The sequence below is a fragment of the Tenrec ecaudatus genome, chromosome 5, assembly GCF_050624435.1.
Source record: "Tenrec ecaudatus isolate mTenEca1 chromosome 5, mTenEca1.hap1, whole genome shotgun sequence".
In the NCBI taxonomy this organism is placed as follows: Eukaryota; Metazoa; Chordata; class Mammalia; order Afrosoricida; family Tenrecidae; genus Tenrec; species Tenrec ecaudatus.
The window spans coordinates 178,586,203-178,609,927 of NC_134534.1; the positions used below are offsets into that span (position 1 = coordinate 178,586,203).

Consider the following 23,725-nt stretch of genomic DNA (forward strand, 5'->3'; position numbering starts at 1 on the left):
GCTTCTTCCATGTGGGCTCTGTTGCTTCTCAGCTAGATGACCACTTGTTTTATCTTCAAGCCTTTAAGACCCCAGATGCTATATCTTTTGATAGCCAGGTACCATCAGCTTTCTTCACCACATTTGCTTATGCACACACGTGTCTTCAGTGATTGTGTTGGGAAGGTGAGCATCATGGAATGCCAGTTTAATAGAACAAAGTGTTCTTGCATTGAGGGTTGTACTTGAGTAGAGGCCCAATGTCCATATGCTACTTTAATACTAAACCTATAAATATATGCACAGAGATCTAGTTCCCTATCATCATATGTAAATATATTCACATATGTTCATGCCTGTATGTAGACCTCTATAAATGCCTTTTGCCTCCTAGCTCTTTCCTCTATTTCCTTTTACTGTTTTCTTGTCCCACTATCATGCTCAGCCTTCATTTGGGTTTCCGTAATTCCACTCAGTTACATTGCCCTTGATCAAGCCCTATCAGGCCTCCTGCACCCTCCTTGCCCCTGATTTTGGAGTACTTTTTGTTCCCTTGTTTATGGGTTTGTTAACACCACTTCCTTTCCCCCACCTCCCTGTCTCCCATATGCCCCCTCCCCCGAACCATCAGTCGCGTTGCTTTCTCCTCCAGATTGTTTATCCAGCACATCTTATCTAGATAGACCTGCAAAGATAATAATATGCACAAAAACAAGACAGAGCAAAACAAAGCAACAAAAGAAAATAAAACAAAAAAATGACAAAAACAAAACAAAAAGAAAAGCCTGTAACTAGTTCAAGGTCTGTTTGTTGATCACTTGGCGTGTTTTCCAGTCGAGTCTGATGGGGTGCCATGCCCTGGCCCCAAAGTCTATTTTTGGTATTCCCTGGGGGCTTTGTTGCTCTGCTCCCTTTGCTGTTCTGTTGCACGCCCTTAGTGTTTTGCCTCTGTGTGGTGGGGTCAGAGTGGGTGCAATTCCCACACTGTGTCTCCAGTGTTGTCCCCTGTAGGGCTATAGGTGAGTGAGGGATGTCGTATCTCATAATGAGACTGGCCATCTGGTGTTCTCTGTGCATTGGCTGCTCTGAGCAGGGATGTTGTCCTCAAGGCTGGGTGGGCCAGGATGTGCTCCACTCTCCCTTCCTCCCTCTTCATTTGCTTCCATGTGCTCTGATCAAACATGTCCCTCTCCCTGAGTTGTAGCTTCAGTGCTATCCTCTGAAGTAAATTCTTCTGGTGGATACATGTCGTTGTGATTGGGGCCGACCTCTCTTCTAGTTCCCTGATTCATGCAGGTATGTTGCATTCCCATCTTGGAGCACAGGGTTGAAGTCTGGTCCCCCTTTCCTTGTGGAGATATCAACAATACCCTCCCCTTGGGTGGGTTACTGCCCTGTTCCCCACTACATGTCATGGTATTTTCAATCACCTCATATGCATGTGAAAGTTCGACATGGAATAAGGAAGATGGAATTAGAATCGATGCATTTGAATGGCACTGTTGACAAACAATACTGCAAGCACCATAAACTGCCAAAAGAATAGGCAAATCTCACTGAAGTTACTGGCCAGTTTTCTGAGTTCCTGTCTCTGCCAGCCCTGAGGGAATGGCCCCCCAAATGGCGACCCAGCTGCAGCCAGCAGGGGCGCCACCTGGGGTTCAGTGGGCAAGAGGCTACCACAGGAGCTGAGGACCCTCATCATGTCTGGCGACAAAGGACTCTCTGCCTTCCCGGAATCAGAGCACCTTTTCAAGTGGGTGGGGGCATCCATGGTACCTGAGGTGTAAGCTCTCCCTGGAGTTCCCCAGTGGCTACCCTCACAGTGCGCCCACAGTGAAGTTCCTCACCCCTGCTCCCACCCCAACGTGGACACTCAGGATAGCATCTGCCTGGACATCCTGAAGGACAAGTGGTCCACCCTGTGTGATGTCAGGCCTCTTCCCCCCACCCAGCACCTGCTGGGAGAGCTCAGCATCGACAGCCCTTCGAGCACCCACACAACTGAGCTCTGAGGAAACCCACCGCCTTTAAGCAATCCCTGCAGGAAACCTCCTCAGAGCAAGTGCCCAGTCAAGAGCCCTGACCTGCCCTGTCCCTGTATTGCCTTCTCTTCTGTAGTTGTTTGTCCTTCCTCCCCTGGACTTCTGTGTAGGACTCTGTATGTTAAGCTGTGGTATCATTTTTGCTTTTAAAATCAAGTCTCCATTTGCACCCTTGGGATTAATATATTCAATAAATAACATTTGGGGCTTGTTTTTTTTTTGTGGGGGGGACTGTCTTGGAAGAAGGACAGCAGGCAGAATGCTCCTTAGGAGCAAGGATGGCGAGATGTCATCTGATGTACTGTGAACCTGTTATCAGGAGAAGCCAGTTCCTGGAGAAGACCATCGTGCTTGGGGGAGGGGCAGTGAAAAGGAAGCCCCTGGACAAGATGGATTGACACCATGATTGTTGTGAGGATGGGGCAGGACCAGGCAGAGTCTTGTTTGTTGGCACATAGAGTCACCATGAGTTGGAACCAACTTGGTAGCAGCACTCGGCAGCCACGACAAAAACCAGCGGTGCTATTCTTAAAAAGCTTGCTTGAGGCCTCAAGAAAAGTCCGTAAACTCTGCCCACGTCCACGTGCCCTCAACAAGCTTTAATACGTGGATAGTTGTGCAGCCCCCCCCCCCCAGCAGCTGTAGGGCGCTTACATCACCCGCAAAGTCACCCTTCTGCCCCTTTAGAGGCAACCCTGCTCCCCCAACAGATCGGCTGTCTGTTCAGATTTGCCTTTTCTTGAGTGTTCATGCAAATGACTTCAAACAATCTGTGTTTTGTTCCTGGGTTCTTTGCCTTAACGATGTTTTCGCATTTTCTCAGTGTTGAACATGCACCGGTATTTGCTGCTTTGTATTATGAAGGGGGATGTCATTGCATGGTGCTACCAAATTTTGTTTATCAATTCATCGGTTGGTGGCTCCATGGGTTTTGAGTGGTGTTATGAATATCCGTGTACATCTGACGGTGTGGACATGAGCGTTAGTTCAATCGTAATAATGATATCTCACAAAACATAACGACCAAGAAATATTCTTAAACCATTTCTGGAAGGCACCTCTTTTTACCAGAAACCTGAGTTCTAAGAGTGGTCGACATTTTAAGAGGAGGTGAGAAGGGGCTCTAGCACCCCCATCCCTGACTGTGACCTGGGGTCGACGTGGAGAGGATCAGAGAGGATCACTCCACTCCAGTGGAAACTGCTGATGGCACCCGCAACGTCAGAGCGGGAGAAGCAGCACAGGGCCGGTTCCACTGAGGCGGAGGCTGAATTCACCCCAGAATTCCACCTTCTCCAAGCTGCTTGTACTGCTGCATCTCTGACGCTGGATACTCTTCCCTCCTGTCTGGGCTTGGTAGTTTGCACCTACATCTCACAGACCTCATGACTATACTTAGAGTGAAGTGGTCTAGTAACAACATACCCAGGCCCTGGGGCCCTGGTGGTGCAGTGCTTAAGCGCTCAGGTGCTCACTGATAGGTTGGCAGATTGAACCGTCTGGTCTCTCTGCGGGGAAAGAAGGTCTGCTTCCATCAAGATTATTCTCTCTCAGCCATCAAGCCAGTGCTGACTCATAGCACCCCCCCCCCCGGGTGTGTGTGTGTGTGTGTGTGTGTGAGAGACGCTCCGAGACAGTCACTGTTTAAAGGAGTAGAAAGTGAAGTCTTTGTCCCTCGGGGCTGCTGGTTGTTTCAAACTGCCCCTCACATGGATCACAGTGCAACACATAACCACACCACCTCCAAGGTTCCATGTCAATCCTAAGGGGCGGTTCTCCTCTGTCTTCATAGGGTTGCTGGGAGTCAGGATCAGTGCAATAGCAATAGGTGGTGGCTGTGGAATAGGGTGTAACTTGGGATCAGGAAGCATGTGGGTTCTTCAGTTCAGGACAGTGTTCTCTGCTTCTCTTGCATGACAGGCCGCTCCTTGGCCCCGACGGCAGGCTCCTTGCGTCCTGCAGTCTCTCACCACCCACAGGCAAAGGGCCCCTCCCTGGCCGTGGTCGCTTCAGTCTGGGAGTGCTTCACCCGTGTGCAAGCTCTTTTAGGAGGTTCCTTGCCTCTTCCTTCTCTCTGCTGCTTCTCAGTTCTTTCTGGCTTCTCATTGTTTGAAAAGCCTCCATGTCAACTTACGAGCAGGGCCCTTCCCTGGGAAAGGGGCTCACCAACTGACCAATCCCCTCTAGGTAGGCTATGGATGCTTCATCTGCATAGTAGGCCATAGGCACCTCACTGCATCGTTCATTGGCCGTCCCCTTCAAGGACCAGGCTATGTGTACGTGTATCAAGACCAAGTTATTTTCGGCTTTCTCAGGGAATGTCAACCAGCCTGGCCTAGAGCCACACACCTTCTGGGGTAGAGAAGTAGGGCAAAGGCAACTCTTCAGGGTTTAGCGTAAATTTCTCTTTGAGATGTTTTTCCAAAGAGCCAAGGCAGAAAGCCCCCTCAGGGGAGATATTTTACCAGACTTACATTGGAATTTGTATGGTTTTGTTCAAAGCCTCAGAATGCCCACAACATCTAATGTGTCCCAAGGTAGCTCTGATTATCGCCACTCAACCCAGGTACCAGGTCCCTCTTAGAAAGCTCCTCAGCTCAAAGGAGGAGCACATTAAGGAGGCAGCCATCACCAGACCCAATGTGTTTAATAAAAGACCACTAGCATGGTCTGCGAGTTAGAAGTGACTCAGTTTGGCTTTGTTTTTTCAGTTTTGAGTGGTTTGTTTTGGGAGTAGTGATGTGGAAAGGCCTGAGGCACTGGTACAATGTAAATGCTTAAGTTGTTCAGACTGAACAATGGAGTGCATTTGGTCAGATCCCAGTCCAGGATGCAAACATCGAAGGTCTAGCTATGAAAAGAAAAAGACCAGATAAACCACCTATACAAGGCTCCAGTTCTGAGAGAGAATTCAAAGAGGTGAAAGTCCATTGACAGTAAAAGCTGGAGCAGAGGTGTTTTAAGTACACGCCTGTTCTATTTAAAGGGTTTGCTCTGCAAAGGATCACCTTAGAAGGGCCTGGACAGAGTGGGAGAAAATTACGGAACTAAATTCAAAATCAAGAAAGAGATCAGGCTTACTGGTTGGATAGAGACGAGTGGAAGCTGTAAGGTAGTCGAGAGGCTCCAGAGACCAACTCAGTCAAATTAAAGCAAACAGGCTTTATTGGGGAGAAAAACCCAGCCTGGGAGAAGTCCCATGCTCCACAGTGTCTGGGCTGAGGGAGTTGTGCCCCAGGTTACAGGGGTGGTGCTTATATGGCCATGGAACATGTGACTGGGCTATCTTGAATCCATATAAGGTAGTCAGGAATTAGGAGATACAGATATGTCTGGGTTTCTGGAACGTAAGGTGTTTTCCTGGTTCTGGGTGTATTTGTGCCGGGTGCAGAGCGGTGGGTCGAGAACAAAGCAAGCCATTAGCCAGCTTTGGTCAGCTCCTCAGGTGTGTGTGGGAGATTCAAGGTCACTCACTGCTCGTTGTTTCAGCTAGCTCTGGTCAGTTGTTTCAGCTAGCTCTGGTCAGCTCCGCATGGGTGGGGGAGATTCAAGGTCACTTGCTGCTGTAAGCCAGCCTGGTATTGATGCAGCCATACATTCCCAACTCTTTGGTGAGATGGATGATGACTCTTCTGGCTACTTCCTGCGGGTACTGGGACGTTGTGGGAGGACCTACGGGTTGGGAATGTCTGGCTCCTGTGGGAGAGGGCTGTAAGGGCGTAATAACATTTGATTAACGGCAACACAAGAAATTTTTTGCATTGGTTGCAAAAAAAGTTCAGCAAACAGGGTGCCAGAAGTAGGAGAGTGTAGATGGTTATAAGAGGGGTTATTGAGCAACCCAACCGATGAATGGGTTAGATTACCAACCTTCTTGTTGGACGCCGGGGGTCTGACCAGATAGCCCTTTTCCCAACTTACGAAGTTTGTTTATGCTGGTTTCCATCAACCCAGATTTGTTAACATAATAGCAACACTCCTCATTCAGGTATATATACATTCCCCCTTTATCGGCCGTTAAGAGGTCTAGGGCTTTTCTGTTTTGTAAGGCTACTTGGGCTAGGGATGTTATTTGGTGCTGTATGCGATTTAATTTTTAACTGCCGCTTGCAGTTTGGAGGACCAGCTTTGTGAAGAGCTCAGAGAGTGGGATAGGGCTCCTGCCCCATTCCTGAGCCAACCAAAGGAGAGGCTACCGCGAAACCCACCATGACAGGGAGGAATACTGCCCTGTGTGTCTGGTGGTGCCATGGGAGGGATTTTGCAGAGCGTTTACCTCGGGGACTGTGAACATAGTTAGCTGGGGAGCCAGGGTGTCCGGCATACATAAATAGAATGGGGAAGGAGTGGAAAGGCTTTTTTATCAGGGTGCTATTGCACCGAAAGAATCCACCTGGGGGGACATTGAGGGGAAAAGTGAGGTGACTTGCGGTGTTGTTACAACCTTGTTCTAGGTAGGAATAGCAAAATGGCCATTTTTTAGCAGTGGGTTGTGGAACAGGGGAACTTTAATTACTGGTGGAAAGGCATCTGTTTTTTCCGTGTAGTTAAACAGGCGAGGTAAAGGTACTGTTGCCAGAGGAGACCTATGGAGGGAAGCACATAGGAAACAAGAGGAAAGATGAACCAGGTTGGAATTGGTAAGAAGGGGCTGCCCCTTCCTGGATAACGGTGAGCCAAGAAAAAGGTTTTTCCTTGCACTTCTGCCCTGTACATTGTTTTCAAAGTTCTTGTTGTGCTTTTTGAATTAGCCAGGTTTGATCAGCTAGCCATTGTGTACGTGAGCATGAAATATATATATATATATGTATATATATATATATACATATATATATATATATATATAAATTTTTTTTGACAAGCGTAAGAGGAACCTGGATACCGGTAGATTTTTCCTGGGATACCTTTCTGCCAGCCAGTGTCCCATGGGTCAGGGATATTGATCCAAAAAGTACCGTTCTGATGGTTACCGGTGAGATGATACTTTTGTTTCCGCTTTTGTTCCTGATCCATTTGGTATTTGTGCATTACGCAGGAATTCCATGGGCAACCTTCATATTCTTCTACCCATTCTGTGCTTCAACCGCTAGATTTGGTTTGGTCATATGGGAAACAAAGGAGCGGGTGGGACTGCATTGGGGGAGTGCAGTGAAAGGTTTTACGGGAACCGACACCAGAGATTGGCAGCCTTCGGGCTGACAGACAATACTTTGTGCCTAGAACCTGTGAGTGGGTTCCCAAATCATCACTCCAGCTATCGGTAACTATGAATGTCCATCGGTGGCTGGGTGACCGCATTTCTGTGTACTGCATTTCCGTGTTTACGAAAGCCAGCACCTGATGAGGAAAAAAAACAGGAACAAATCGCAACATAACTGAGTCCCAAACACACCTTTTGATCAGTGGTTCAATTGGCCGGAGCGGTTGCTGCATGGCTTATTCCAAAAACATATAATAAGGGAGTAAAAAATAAAAAGAGGAGGAGGCATGCCGAAATCATTGAGGGGGAGGTTTTAGTTGGGCGGGGTGCAATTGGACCGATGAGGTTAGAAGTCTACTTGTTTTACGTGGGTTTGGGTTCCAGGGTGCTTGCTTGACCCGGATGATACCACCCCGTGTGTTATACCAGTTTGAATGCCGATGGGGTGGCGAGGATTACGGTGGATGGTCCTTCCCACCGTGGCTGGAGTCCAGGGCCAGGCACGGGAAGAGGTTTTACTAGGTCTTGGTTTCCTGGGGAGAGGTTAAGGATTGGGTGCCCAGAAGAGGTGTTTTGTACATCCGGAAGGTGTTGATCTGGGTAGGACCTGAGTAAATTGCAGAGCAAAGATAGAGTGGGTAAGCAAGCTGAAAGCTGCGCTTCATTGTGAGGCAGAGAATAATTCAGGACAAAAGGACGGCCGTAGAGAATTTTAAACCGGCTGAGACCCATGGGTTCCTTGGGGGAAGCCCGGGGGCGGGTTAAGGCAACAGGAAGGAGATCTGGCCAAGAGAGGTGGGCCTCTAAGGAGAACTTAGTTAACTGGGACTTTATAAGTCTGTGGGCGTGCTCAACCTTGCCTGATGACTGGGGCAATGAGGAATATGTAGCTTCCAATCCACTCCCAGGGCAGCTGAGACCCTTTGGGACACCTGAGAAATGAAGGCTGGGCCAATGCCAGGCTGGGTAGAGTGTGGAAGGCCAAACCCAGGGATTATAGAATTTAGGAGAGTTTGAGCGACAACATCTGCTGTTTCCCGGCTGGTAGGGAATGCTTCTATCCACCCTGAAGAGGTATTCACCAAAGTTAACAAACATTTAAGATGTTTATGTTTAGGCATGTGCATAAAATTAATTGGCCAGGCCTCACTGGGGAGGTGCCCATGGAATTGGTGGAGGTTTTTTGGAAGCTGAATGTTGCTCTGGGAGGAGCTTCTGGCCCCAGGTTGGCCACAGCAGCAAAAAGGAGATGGGCAGCGTGAGGCTGCTGAGGTGTTAGGGAAATGGAGGCCTTAAGGCGTTGTAAAAATGTTGCGTCTGAGCAATGGAACAGAACGTGATGGGATTATGAGGAATGAATGGGGGAAAGGGTATTGGTTTAAGACGCAGGGCAAGAGGGGGTTTTGCTGGGTGTTGAGGAGGTGCCTCAATCCCCATTACAGTGACCGTGGAAGGGAGACTACGCCTGGTGTATGAAGGAAGGACGGAATAGCCCCTGTGTCCCATAAAACAGAGGTGGACTTACCCGCTCCCTGGATGGTGACCCTGGGCTCGGCTAGGGTTATTGGGGTGTCCTAGTGCAGGCATCTTCAGTCTTCTTCAGCAAGCCCCAGAAGCTCACCAGCCAGGAAGGATGGTGATGAGGCTCCGGCTGCCCTCGGCTGTTGGGACAGCCGGTGGAAGCCCGCCAGCGACAGTCAGACTTCCAGTGCCCTTTCTGGCTGCACACCCACCGGGCACAGCTTGGTGGGGGGTCAGGGGCTTGGGCATTGGTGGGCCCAATGTCCGTCTTACCGCACTTAAAACAAGCCCCTCCTCCTGCCCCTTCCCCGCCCCCACAGGGCTGCATCCCATTTGGTGTGAGGATCTTTCAGGGCAGCTACCAGAGCCTGGGTTGTAATTTGGACTGTCCTGGGTTGATTCACTCACTTTCTTCCGGGTGTTAAAGACTGTAAAGGCCATTTTTTACCAGATCTGATAATGGGGTTTGTGGTCCCTCCTCGGCTTTAAATTTTTTTTATTATATTTGGAGCTGACTGAGAGATAAAGTGGAAGGTCAAAACAGGTGCCTCGCAGGGGCTTGGGGTCCAGTTTGTAACCTCCTGAAGGTGGTTTAGGAAAAGGGCAGGGTTTTTATTCTTCCACTGTATTACCTCTTTATGTTTTTCAAAGTTGATTCTTCTAAGGGAGTTATAGTTACTCCCTCTGTTTACCCACACTTTTTTGACTTTCAGAGTACTGGGCAGAAATCATATTGCGTTTTAATGCTTTGTTTTAATTAAACAGTCCGATTTTCCTGGTCTGCACAGTTTTTTTTAATATAAAAATCATTTTATTGGGGCTCATACAACTCTTATCACAATCCACACATACATCAATTGTGTAAAGCACACTTATACATTTGTTTCCCTCATCATTCTCAAAACTCGCTTTTTGCTTGGGTTCCTGAAATCAGTTCATTTTCCTTTTCCCCCCTCTCCCTCCCTCCATGCTCCCCCCCACCCTCATGAACCGTTGATAATTTAAAAATTATTTTTTTTTCTTACACTGCCCGACATCTACCTTCACTCACTTTTCTGTTGCCCATCCCCCAGACAGGAGGTTATATGTAGATCATTGTGATCGGTTCCCCCTTTTTACCCCCACTTCCCTCCCAGTATCACCACTCTCACCGTTGGTCCTGAGGGGTTCATCTGTCCTGGATTCCCTGTGTTTCCAGTTCCCATCTGTACCGCCGTGCATCCTCTGGTCTCACCAGGTTTGCAAGGTAGAATTGGGATCATGATATGTGGGTGGGGGAAGGGGGCGGAAGTGTTTAAGAACTAGAGGAAGGCTGTAAGTTTCTTTATTGCTACACTGAGCCCTGACTCATGTCCTCCCTGCTACTCCTCTGCAAGGGATGTCCAGTTGTCTGCAGACGGGCATTGGGTCCCCATCATGTGCTCCCCTCATTCATGATGATATCCCCCCTGCCCCGCATCTTTGGTGCTTGAAACCTGGTCCCTTCAGCCCTTCATGATCGCACGTGTTGGTGTGCTGCTTCCATGTGGACTTTGTTGCTTCTGGACTAGATGGCCGCTTGTTTATTTTCAAGCCTTTAAGACCTCAGATGCTATATCTCTCGATAGCCGGGCACCATCAGCCTTCTTCACCACACTTACTTATGCACACATTCATCTTCAGCGTTTATGTGGGGAAGGTGATCAATGATTATTTTGTTCTTTGGTGTCTGCTACCTGATCCCTTCATCACCTCATGATCATACAGGCTTGTGTGCTGCTTCTGTGTGGGCTTTGTTACTTCTGAGCTAGATGGCCACTTGTTTGCCTTCAAGCCTTTAAGACCCCAGACACTTTATCTTTTGATAGCCAGTTACCATCAGCTTTCTTTTTTTTTTTTTAACAATTTATTGGGGCTCATACAATTCTTATCACAGTTCATACATATACATACATCAATTGTATAAAGCACATCTGTACAGTCTTTGCCCTAATCATTTTTTTTCTCCTCTTTTCTTTTTTTACATTTTATTAGGGCTCATACAACTCTTATCACAATCCATACATATACATACATCAATTGTATAAAGCACATCCATACATTCCCTGCCCCAATCATTCTCAAGGCATTTGCTCTCCACTTAAGCCCCTTGCATCAGGTCCTCTTTTTTTATTTCCCCTCCCTCCCCTTTCCCCCCTCCCCTTTCCCCCCTCCCTCATGTGCCCTTGGTAATTTATACATCGTTATTTTGTCATATCTTGCCCTATCCGGAGTCTCCCTTCCCCCCTTCTCTGCTGTCCCTCTCCCAGGGAAGAGGTCACATGTGGATCCTTGTAATCAGTTCCCCCTTTCCAACCCACTCACCCTCCACTCTCCCAGCATCGTCCCTCACACCCTTGGTCCTGAAGGTATCATCCACCCTGGATTCCCTGTACCTCCAGCCCTCATATGTACCAGTGTATAGCCTCTGTCCTATCCAGCCCTGCAAGCTAGAATTCGGATCATGGTAGTTTGGGGGAGGAAGCATCCAGGATCTGGGGGAAAGCTGTGTTCTTCATTGGTACTACCTCGCACTCTAATTAACCCATCTCCTCTCCTAAACTCCTCTCTGAGGGGATCTCCATTGGCCGACACTTGGGCCTTGGGTCTCCACTCTGCACTTCCCCCTTCATTTAATATGGTATATATATATATATATATATATATATATATATACATATACACACATATACACATACATACACACTTATATCTTTTTTTTTGCATGATGCCTTATACCTGGTACCTTGGCACCTCGTGATTGCACTGGCCGGTGTGCTTCTTCCATGTGGGCTTTTTTGCTTCTGAGCTAGATGGCCGCTTGTTCACCTTCAAGCCTTTAAGACCCCAGACACTATCTCTTTTGATAACCGGGCACCATCAGCTTTCTTCACCACATTTGCTTATGCACCCATTTGTCTTCAGTGATCCTATCATGGAGGTGTGCAGTCAATGATATGATTTTTTGTTCTTTGATGCCTGGTAACTGATCTCTTCGGGACCACTCGATCACACAACAGGCTGGTGTGATCTTCCATGTGGACTTTGTTGCTTCTGAGCTAGATGGCCGCTTGTTTATCTTCAAGCCTTTAAGACCCCAGTCACTATCTCTTTTGATAGCCGGGCACCATCAGCTTTCTTCACCACATTTACTTGTTCACCCACTTTGACTCCAGCCGTTGTGTCGGGAGAGTGAGCATCATAGAGTTCCAATTTAATAAAAGAAGGTATTCATGCATTGAGGGAGTGTTTGAGTAGAGGCCCAAGGTCCTTCTGCCACTTAATACTTGACCTATAAATATAGACACATAGATCTATTTCCCCATCCTCCTATATATATTTGCATGTACATGTCTTTGTCTAGACCTCCATGAATGCCCTTTGACTCCAGCTCTTACCTCCATCTCCCTTGACTTTCCTCCTGCCCTACTACCATGCTTCGTCACCACCTGGGCTAGAGTATACCTCTTCTCTAAGCAACCTTACCCTTGATCATTTCCCACCAGGCCTGCCACTCCCCCTTCTCTACCATTTGGGGTCCCATGTTTTTCCCTTGTCCCTGAGTTTGTTAATACCACTTCCTTACCCCCCCTGCCCCCCCACCCCAAGTCCCCCCGGAACTGTCGGTCCCGTTGTTTTTCCTCCAGATAGTTCATCCAGCCTGTCCTATTCAGACAGACCTGTGGAGACACTAACATGCACGAAAACAAGACAGAGGAAAACAAAGCAACAGTATGCAACCAGACAACAAAACAACAAAAACAAACCACTGACAAAGAACAGAACAAAACAGTTCACAAGAGAAAAGCTTGTAGTTAGTTCAGGGATCGTTTGCTGGCCCTTAGGAGCGTTTTCCAGTCCAGTCTGTTGGGGCACCACGCCCTGGCCCCAAAGTCCACTTTCAGCATTCCCTGGGGACCTTGCCACTCCATTCCCTTGCTGTTCCGCTGCACTCCCCCAGTGATTTGCCTCGGTGTGGTGGGATCAGGTCAGGTGCAATTCCCACACTGTGTCTCCGGTGCAGTCCCCTGTATCGCCCTTAGTCACTGATTGGCATCATTTCTCATAGTGGGGCCGGCCATGTTGTTCTCTCTGTGGACTGGCTGCTCTACCATCAGCTTTCTTCACCACGTTTTAAGCGCAGCTGGGCACCTGCTGTCTGGAGTCGCTGCCATTTTTTTTCTACCCCCCCTTTTTTTGGCGGGGATTAGGGGTTGGGGATGTCTCGCAGCGGGCAGGGGTGGGCAGCGGCATGAGCCAGGTCCTTCCCACTTCGTGCCCCAGTCCTTATAGCCAATCCTTATTCTGAAGTTACGGATTCAGCTTGTTTGCCAACGTTTTTTAAACCTACATTGTTTTAACATGCCCGCGGCTGTTTACCTTGGCGACCTGCAGTGGATTTGGGTATCATCCTGTGTGACAGTTATACACCGAACTTGGATGCTTTTTAAGTTGCCTTTTTATTTGGGGCAGGTCTTGGAGAGAAAACATAACACGGACCCGTAGCACACCCTCAGCTCCTGCTACTTCTCTAAGAGGCAGGAGGTGGGAATGGGTATGTGCTGACACAGGGAGGAGCGAAAGGGCAACCCTGAGCAGAGGGTTGGAGCTGTCCAGCAGCTGAGGGGGAAGACGATGGATGGCGAAGGGACGGGGAGTGGCTGTGGCAGGGTGGCAGAGGCTGGGAGGGAGGAGGAGGATTAGGAATCGGTCCAGGTGGGAGACCGAGGGTCTGGCTCTTCAGTAAGTGCAGAGGACAGTGCTAGGGTATGGTAGGAAAAGTTGGGGATATTTTTAAGTTTTGATTTCGCCGCCATGCTTTTTTTCAGTTGATTTAGCTAAAAGGACCTGTGAAGTAGAACACTGGACGCATAGTGACAGGCAGTCTCAGATTCCAGAAAACCTGAACATATGGAATTATCTACCATTTTTCTGAGTGGTGACAAAAATTGTCCAAGTCAGTGAAGATGCCAAAATTAAAAGTGCTTTTGGAAGTCCACCTAGACTGATTGTCTAAGGGCTATTGAGGCCACTCGGTGGTACACAGAAGGACTAGCCTTTTTTTTTAACGGAGGCTTTGGGAAAATTTTAATTTGGAGAAATTTAGGAGGAGACAGTCCAAGGGGGTGATTAGTTTTGGACTCGGTATTGCCCATGATGCCCCTACACCCGGGAGAGTTATCCCCCAAGACAAGGCATCTCCCGTGTTAGAGGAAACTCTAAACGGAGGTGGTCCCCTGCTAATGAGACATCTCTCAGGTCACAGGGTCCTGAATGGAAGCGGAAAGCCGTCCCTAGCACGGCTGCCACAAAACAGGACAGGTAGGCTCGGACAGAGAGGTGGCAGGGCGGGATTTACCCGAGTCCAAAACTGATTGCGCTGTTCTTTACCACTGAGGTTTGGTTGTAGAAGAGTCCCTTGGGGGAGGGGGTTGGCCCCTGACCATGAGGGGGTCTTTATTCAGGTGATCTGCAACAATGTAAGGTAGTCGAGAGGCACCAGAGACCAAATCAGTCGAATTAGAGCACACAGGCTTTATTGGGGAGAAAAACCCAGCCTGGGCGAAGTCCCACGGTCCAGTGTCTGGGTCGGGGGAATCGTGCCCCAGGCTATAGGAGTGGTGCTTATATGGCCAGGGAACATGTGACTGGGCTGTCTTGAGTCCATCTAAGGTAAAGTAGTCAAGGATTGGGAGATACAGGTATGTCCGGGCTTCTGGAATGTAAGGCATTTTCCTGGTTCCGAGTGTATACCTGTCTGGTGCAGAGAGCGGCGGGCCGAGAACAAAGCAGGCACTGAACCAAACGGGCCGTACTGGCTGGTACAGAGTGGTGGGTTGAGAACCGCAGATGTGTGGGGAGATTCAAGGTCACTCACTGCTAGTTGTTTCAGCTAGCTCTGGTCAGCTCTGCACGGGTGGGGGAGATTCAAGGTCACTTGCTGCTATAAGCCAGCCTGGTATTGATCCTCCATACCCGACCCAGTCCTGTGGTAGAATGAGCAATGGCTTGACACCCAGAGCACAGTGTTTACCCAATGGCAAAGCTGGGAGGGTTAGGAATGGAGGAGGAGGGGATGGAAACAGCGAGCCCAGGGAGAGAGCAGAACAATGGATCATATGTTGAGAGGGCTGCAATGGGTGAGTTGAAACAAAACGCTATCAATTGTTCAATGTAAGACTGATGATCTGCTTAGTAAAACTTCACCTAGGTCACAATAAAATGTTAAAGCAAACTAATTATTGTGATTAGCTGCTGTCAAGTTGGCTCGGGCTTCGGGCAACCCCACATATGCCCGAGCCAACTGTTTCCCTGTCCCGCCTCATCTCTAGGCTCCTTGACTTACCTTGACTGTGTGGTCACTGGGTTTAAAGCCTCCCGACTTGGGAGGCTCAGTATTCTGCTAAGATCCGTAGGCTTTCACTGGTCAGTTTTCCAGAGCAGATCACCAGGCCTTTCCCCCTAGTCTCTTTGCAGTATTGGTAGCATAGCTTTCAGTACTACAGCAACTGGCAAACCATCATGATTCATTCAATAAACCAACACAAAAGAAGTAGTTAAAGCAGATAGGTTTTCACTCTTTTAAAAGCATTCTGGGATAATTCTGAGGTCATGAATATTAGTATTAACACCAATCCACTGATGAAAGCAACTTAAGTTACCTCCTACCCCTGCTGTTCCACAGGGGAAAGAGCTGGAGTTTTGCTGTGATAAAGATTTCAGGCAAGAGAATCCTTTAGGGCAGTTCTTTCTGCCCATCACATGGGGGAGCTCTCATTCCAAATTGCCTTGATGCCACCTAAGACTCCCACCACCAACAAAGTGCTTTGTGTATTCACTTAAAAAGAAGTAGGAGGAGAAGGGGGGGAAAAGCACTGCAATCCTGGATTTGAGAAGTGCATGTGAGAGTTGTAAGGAGCCCGGGGGGCGCTGTGGTTTAGGCATTGTGCTAACCAAAGGGCGACCAGAACTAGGAGAGAGGCCCAAGGAAGGAATCCATATGGCAAGGTCCTGATCTGGACCCAAAAGTTAAGAATTGGGAGGAAATATGTTTCATGCCACACACACACACACACACACACACAAATTCACAGCAATGTTAGATAACTAAAGACTAAGTATTTAATACAGGACCTGGAACTACATTGATGGGCCAATATCTGTGTAGTTCATCTTACTGCCTTGTATAAAACCTTGCCGGGCACAAAATCCAAAATCACAAGGGTTAATATTTAATTGTGAAATATTGGTTCTTGGTGAACCTTAACCAAGAATATGCTTGGGACTCAATGTGAACCAATCGATTAGTTGTTGTGTTTATTTTGAAGCTTTTTTTATTCTGGAGCCAAATAAAACAAACGGCAGTCTACTGGTTTACAACAGGTCTTAGAAATTGAGATGTCTTTATTTTCTCGCTTCAGAGTAAAATGATAGCTCATGTTCAAAACCGTCGTCAAAAAGGCAGACCGAACATCTCTGTATATAAACTGTACATTAAAAACAAGGCACTATACATTTTTGGGGGGTGTTATTAAGGTAGATAGGTTGATTCATAGATTCTTCTGGATCTATGTCATTAAGTACAAATTCTTTGTTCATTTTAGCACCGGAAGCAGTTCTCAGAACAAGTCATCCCGAATGCCGGTGGAAACGCTTCCGAATGTGTGGGTGAAGATACATACTAGTGGCAGAGCTAACTCAGCAGAAGCAACTCCATCTACCTCTCCAGAAAATCTGACACCAAGAAAAGATCTTCAAAGTGAACAAGTACATATTGCTTTGTTAAATACAGACTTGATTTATATGGTGTTTATATAAATATATATATTTTAGAATCCACAAACTATCAAAATAACACTTTATGTGGAAGGACTGCTTCTAAAGGGAAGAAGGAGGCAGGGGCTAGGTGAAGCAACCGGACACGTGGCAGCAGAGGCGCCGCCCCGCAAGGACTCGAGTATCAATACCTGCAGAACCGGACCCACCGTTTCCCGACAAATTCTCTCCAACATTTACAAAATACACAACTCCAGGACAAGCAGAACGCTGATCACGTCGGGTTTTGAAAACTTGGATTAAAAATATATATATATATTTGAAATATCAGTCCCAGAAAACAAGAAACAAAGAGACTAAAAAACCCCCAAATTACCAACTATCAAGTCTCCGATTTCCTGGTCCAACTGAAAGTGACAGAGGCGATTCCTCCACAGTGAGCTCTTGGCGGCAGCGGCGCTCAGAACAGCCCCTTGGCTTTCTTCAGGTTCACCTGCTTCCAGGAAGGCAGTGCGCTGTACTCGTCTCGCGTCATGTCTAGTGCAAACTGAGGAATAGGAAGCACGTGGCCAGCAGGTGAGTGAAGGGGACCCTTAGACTGAGCCAGCTAATTGCTCCCCCACCTGCAGAAGCACCTACCTCAAAGTCTTCATCCGTCAGGTATATTTCAAGCTTTAGAGGGTCCACTCCCTCAGGCAGTGGCCTGGCTAAGAGATCGGCCAGCGGGTAAATGGTCTTACACAGCTTGGCTAAGACGTCTTCCACCAGCGTGATCTGGTTAGAAACTTCTGTGTCCTAGGAAGAGCAGAGAACTCAACTCCCATGTCGGAATAGGTTTCAACAAGGGCTTGGGGATCCCTGTGGCCATTAGCTGCTGCCCAGGTGGCCCCTGCACACTGTGGCCTGATGCACAGTGGAATGAGATGCTGCCCGGTCCTTCGCCATGCCCATGCGTGGGCACAGGCTGTGAGCTGGCACGCCTTGCTTCCTAATCTAGCAAATAGTTCAGCTTCATAGCCTCACTCCTGGCCGTGCGTAAGGTCCACTGACTGGGAATCTAAGGCAGGTCTCCTGTGTGGGAAGGTGGGAATTCTGCCTCTGAACTACAAGTGAGCACACTGTGTTGGCATCAGTCCAGAGGCAGGGACTAAGCCTTTGTTTCTCAGAAAAGGAAGCGAATGCTATGACTTTGAAAGGAGTCTCCCTGAGCTCGGCAGGTGCCCATTTTAAATGCTTACTGTCGCTACCACCAAGTGTGAGACAATTCCGGCTCCTGGGCTGCCAGAAAGAGTTTAGAGAATACCACGTGCGAATCTGGTGTCTAAACACCGGAAATATCCAAATGCTAAGACTTGTTCTAAAGCATTTCTTTAAAACACCAACACGGTGGTCGATGGGAGAATTTCTGTTTCCCATTCCAGAGACACAGGTTCCATCCCCGGTGAATGCACCTCATGCACAGCTCCCACCCAGTTGTCAGTGGAGGCCTGCGTGTTCCTGAGAGGCTGCCTAGGTTCAGCAGAACTTCTAGAATGAGACAGACCAGGAGGCAAGTCCTGGCGATTGACTTCTGCAAACCTGTCAGTGCAAACGCCACTGATCACAGCAGTCTGCTCTGCAGTCAGTCAGGGACCCAGCTCGGGCCTGCGCAGGTTACGCTGAGCTGTGCATGGGGTCCCCACGCCCCAAGGCCAATGTGACTGCGGCCAAGAGATGCGGCAGTCTGCTTCCCTAAGGATTCCCATTGCCCTCAAGCAGGTTCCGACTCACAGCCACCGGGCCAGGCATTTGGGTTCGAGGAGCTGACCTTATGGTTTACGCTCAAGAGTTAACTGTAACGACTGCAGTTTCAAACCACCAGCCGCTCCTGGGAGAAAGATGGGGCTTTCTGCGCCTGCAAAGTGTTCCAGTCTTGGGGACACGCAGGGGCGGTTCTACCTTGTGCTGCTGGGTGACTACGAATCGGCATCGACTTGATGGCAGTGGGGGTGGGAAGAAGATGAGGCTGTCTGCTGCAGGAGGGATTTACAGCTTTGAGGAACTCAGGGAGCAGTTCTACTGTGCCCCAAAGGGCAGTGTCACTGCCCTGCCCAGTCTAAGTTCAAGGGTGTGTCAGGCCATCCTTGCACTGTATTCCGGTGTTCGCTATGGCCTCTATAAGGAGCCCTGGTGGCGCAGGTAAAGTGCTCAACTGCAATGGACTTGACGGCAGCAGGTGTGTAGGTGGCAGCGTAAGAGAAGAGGACAGGACGCTCGGTGAAGTAACGGGTTAGTGGAAAACAAGAGGATGTTGGGCAAGGTGGGACGGACTGAGTGGAGTTTCTGCTGTGCACAGGGCGACGTGAGTAGGAGCTGACTCCATGGCACCCAACAACCTCACAGCAGCCTGACAAAGTCGCTCTGATGGCACTGCGAGTTCCGTTTTGGGCTGCTAGCCCCCAACATCAGTGGTTCAAACTTAGCAGCTGTACTGCACGATAGAGATGAAGCCATCAGTCCTATAAAACTCTATCATCTCAGAGCCCCGAAGGAGCAGTTCTACTGTATTCTATATGGAACTGGCTCAATGAGCATTGGTTTCATTTCTTACCACTGCCCTTTTTTTTGGGGGGGGCTGTTTAGCAATATAACAATACTAACCTGGGGACTGGATATTGCTGTGTGCTTATAATTGGGACTAGGTTATTCTGGGGACCTTATCATCCTGCAGTAAACTGGAAAGTCCAGATGAGCCAGTCTCCCTTTGGTCAACAGGTGACGGGGTGGACCGGGGACCTGGCATGAGAGTGAGAGTCCTGAGTTTGAGCCCTGTTTCTTCCATTACTGAGACTTTGGGCAAGGTGTTTCCGGCCCTTGGTTCTTGTACTGGTCATTCAGGGACGTTAAAACTCTTCTAAGAGTGAGGCAGGAAGATGACCAGAAAGTGGTGTCTCAGGGCAGCCAGCGCTGAACCTTCAGAGAAGGCACAATGAGCAAAGCTCATCTGCCCGAGTTGAAAGCATTTACGGACAAGAAGTGACCGTTGTGAAATTACACAGCGGCAGTACCCAAGGGTACTCTGGGCATTTGATTCCTTTTTGAATCTTGTGATAGATGAATGTGTGGAGATGACCCCAGAACAATATTGTCATAGGGATAATAAGAGGCAATCGTATCAGCCTGTTGGAAGCCTTGGAGTGAGTTTAAGTAGCGGCTATGTTCAACAGAGCCACCAGGAGCTTCCACGCGACCCCTCTCCAAAGGACCTTTTACTACAGTGTAAAAAAAAAGGCTACATATATTTTTCATGTTCGATTTTCTCGTTAAATAGACTTTTGTAATTGTAAAAAGCAAAAATGTAATCATGAACAGGAAGTGCTTGGCGCGGTGCCTGGGGCACACGAGCACTCACTGAATGTCGTGATGGTGGTGTTTATGGAGCAGACATGCAGCAGAACTCAGAAATCCCCTTTCCCAAACACCTCCAGCTGGCTGTCAGGTCGATTCTGATGCAGAGCAGTATTGCCCCAGGGCATTCCCAAGGCCAAAATCTTTACAGAAGCAGACAGCCTCATCTTCCACCCACAGAGTAGCTGATAGGTTTGAACTTCCAACCTTCTGGTTAGCGGCTGAGCACTTAACCATTGTGCCACCAGGGCTCCTGATAGTGTCCACGGCTGACACACCCCTCCTCCCCATTATGTACAGGGAGCACAATAACATGATATGGCCAGTTATGCCCTTGAACTTCATTTGGAAGAGGCCGTGGCAGTTTGTCATCTGCACAGTGTAAATGTACTGTGGACAGAACCATGCAGTGATGGGTGGTGGTGTGGGAGAACAGGCCTGCAGTGGTCCCTCCTCATGAGAGCACGTCCTTTTGTCGTCCCCAGGGCAGAGCGAGGTCTCCATGACAGGACAGGGCTGCGGAAGGACAGGCTGGTGTGCTCACCGTTTCTGTGATCTCGGCAATGTCCTCCCGGTGCTCCCAGCTGGGAAACATGTTGGTGAACGTCAGGGGTTCCAGACCAGCATGGATCAGGTATGACTTGGGAGGTGGCTTCTTGAGGTTTTTTCCTGTGGTGACACAGAATGGCAAGGTGAGGAGATTTAGGGTGGGCCCAGCAACTCTGCCTCTCTCTCTCTCTCTCTCTCTCTCTCTCTCTCTCTCTCTCTCTCTCTCTCTCTCGTTTTCCTGGAAATCTCATTTATTGTCGTTTGGCACTTTTGATCAGGCACTTTAAGTCACGTCTGAGGCTCTCATAACAAAGCTGATTCCCAGCACATTCCCTCACAGAATTACTTGATACACATCACTGGCATTACTCTAACAGAAAGTTTAGCTGCCATCCATTCCAAAGCTTTCCCACTCTGTCCCCCACCCCCAATATGTGTCAGAGAAGAACTGTGCTCCCTAGGTGGGTCTGACTCATCGGGGCCAGAGAAGGCAGTCATCTTTATGGGAGTTGGTCTGTTTTATTCTGAGGTGGGCCCAATGGGTTTGAACTGCCGACCTGTTGGTTGGCAGCCAATGAGTGCTTAAACCAGTGTCATTAGGGTTTCCACGAAGACAGCCACCATGGCAACTTGGTGTCGCCAAACCTTCAGACTTTGGGTTAGCAGTTAAGCACATTAACCCGGGGCAGGGACTCACAGCCAGCTGTGCTGCCTGAATCTCACCAGCTGCTGGACCCTGCAAAGGGGGAGCCGCTCTGCCTGGTTTCTGTGTGGGTCTCCCCGCTGTCATATTCGCCATCAAGAATTTTAGAAGTCTGGTGGAAACTTTAATCAGTTACTTCTTACTAAAGAGCTTTTCAAGAAGAGAACCGATTGTGCACTTCAGTGAGATTAAGCTCAGTGCTGAAACCTCACTAACATTCTGGTAAAAAATGAATGGCTGGCACCTTCATTTTTTAAAAAAAAGACTACCAATTTCTAGGGGATAGCGCTGCAAGAACGCTGGGAATTTATCAGGGCCCGTTCCTCTTTGGAAGGAACGCTAAAAATATTAACCAATGATAGAAAGGTCAACATTGGCTTTTCAACAACTCCGAAGGGTTCGGTTCCTCGGAGAGCGTGGCATGTGGAGGCCGAGGCTCTAGGGGTTTCGAACCAAGGTGGCGGGGAACCCCTCTCGGAACGACGGAGCATGGCGCACAGTGGATGCTTGGGTTGGCCTGGAGGGTTCTCAGTTCGATGCTCCCCCAAGCCCAACCCATTTCCAGTCCCCACAGGGTCCTGCTGTCCCCCTGCTAGTTCCTTCCGGGAGGGTCATGCTCTTCAGCGTGCCCCAGCCCACTTCCGGTTCACCTGGACCATGCCCTCAGCCTACTTCCGGCTCAACTGGAGGTCCCGATGTGACTCAGGACTACTTCCGGTCCACACAGTGTCCTAGCTGCCCTCTGACCCAGCCCACTTCCGGTACCCATGCGGCGGTCGCAGCTTCACCCTGGTCCAGGGGCCTCACCTTTGCAGTACTGGAGCACCGTCTCCATGGCGCTCTTCCGGTCCGAGGCCCAGCGGATGCGGGCTGAGCCGGTGATCTTGTTCTCCACGGGCCACCAGCCTTGCCAGAGGTACACCTCATGATGATTGTCAACGAGGAAGAGTGCTGCGGGGCCACAGGGCGGGACCAGAGGGTCACAGCTCCGGCAGGGCAGCCGCAGGTCCCAGTGCCCTCCCTCCCATGCCACTGAGGCAGCCGCAGGAATAGGCCCTTTGGTGATGGACTCAGGGGCAAAAGGGCAAATTGATTCCTGTCCCCTGGCCCCAGGGACGCTTCTCTGCCTTTTATCCTTATTATTACTAAACAGTTTTTCAAGAACAGGCTCTGCTACCCCATACTCGGTGATAAGAAAACGGTGACACCTCAGCAATTCAGATAGATTCCTTGCATCGTCGCTTTGTGCTAGAGCCCACACATCTGGGTGTCTGACAGAATGAGAAAGCTGGGGATTTACTGTGGATTGATCTGCGCTTCTCTCCACCCGCCAATGTTTTGGTGGGAGAAGCTGAGCGGGCTGTAGAAGCCCTGTACAGGGTAGCTGTGAATCAGAATCAGTTCCTGGTAATAAGGGTGGTGGTGGTATGGCAAGATCCCCATGTCTGGACTAGTAAGCATGTAATTCCTGTTTGGAGTAGGGCTTTTCTTTTGCTACGCTAATGAGTGCATGGGGAAGCAGGGTGGATCCTAAGCACAATCACTTCTGAGTGATCTGTCATAAAGAAAGCAGAAGAGACAGACACAAGCAGAGGGAAGAGATGGAGAGAGGAACTGCCTATGAGCCGAGGGATGCCACGAACTCTCGGGCCTACCCCTGGTGCAGGTGCCTGGATTAGGACTTGTAGGTTCCAAACTGAGATAAATTCTTGCTCGGTGAAGCCACTCACTTGTGCTATTACAGCTGCCCAAGCAAACGAAGACCCTACAAATCTGACTTTTTGAGATAAAATCATTGAAACAGCCAAGAGATTTACATTGGCTTGTCCCACTTTGAGGAAGATTTCAGGGAGCAATAATATATGATTGGATTTCTTCCCTTTCCTGCACCTCTCCTGACATTTTTCTTCCTTTTACTCTAGCCCCCCTGTGGGCAAGCCATGCCCCTCTCTGGTATGGCCAGGACTGTGACTGAGGGGTCAGCAAGTTTTACCTCTGAGCACATTTAAAACTGGGAAGTGCACCAATCCGGCCCTGTGGGCCAAGCTGGCTCTTGACCCTTGCTATGGCTGATCCTTTCCCACAGAGTCCTTTCCTGCCTTCAACATTCTGTGAAAACCACATCTTTTCCAAGCCCCCTGGTGGTCAGTAACCCACCCTGAACCACTGGCTGCTGAGGGTGGTGACAACTGCCGTTTGAAGGCACTTGCTAATATTGTCCAGAGATCGGTACCAGAAGGCAGTGACCTGCGCCGTGGGTGGAAGGGGAAGTGTGTCGCTCCAGGTGCTCACAATGTTTGAGAGAACAAACCAGAGATCACGGATGTCACTCTTGACAGGGGAGGGCTTGGAATGTTTATATAGCCTGCTTTCCTGTAACTCTCCAGTCAATGGGAGCACAGAGATTTCTTTCTGGTGGCCGTAGCCTTGGGGGGGGGGGGGTCCCATTTTGATCTTGTAATCAGAAGACACGGGCTAGCTGAAGTCTTGGCCTTGCTCTAGAGCCTTGAGATGACAGCACGCTTTAGTAAACCCAGCAGCTCTGAG

At 49.0% G+C, this 23,725-nt stretch overlaps 1 protein-coding gene across 14 annotated transcripts in view; it reads right to left on the bottom strand.

Moving 5' to 3' along the window:
• Positions 1-16,149: 16,149 nt before the first annotated feature.
• SVIL (supervillin) overlaps positions 16,150-23,725 on the bottom strand; it is a 270,082-nt gene continuing 262,506 nt past the window's right edge. For all 14 annotated transcript variants that reach the window (XM_075550348.1, XM_075550351.1, XM_075550346.1 and 11 more), the window contains 4 exons: positions 21,986-22,129; positions 20,471-20,595; positions 17,179-17,334; positions 16,150-17,086 (listed from right to left, as the gene is read on the bottom strand). In XM_075550348.1, coding sequence (XP_075406463.1) covers positions 17,000-17,086; positions 17,179-17,334; positions 20,471-20,595; positions 21,986-22,129 — 512 coding nt within the window. In that variant the 3' untranslated portion in view covers positions 16,150-16,999. The remainder of the gene's footprint in view (positions 17,087-17,178; positions 17,335-20,470; positions 20,596-21,985; positions 22,130-23,725) is intronic.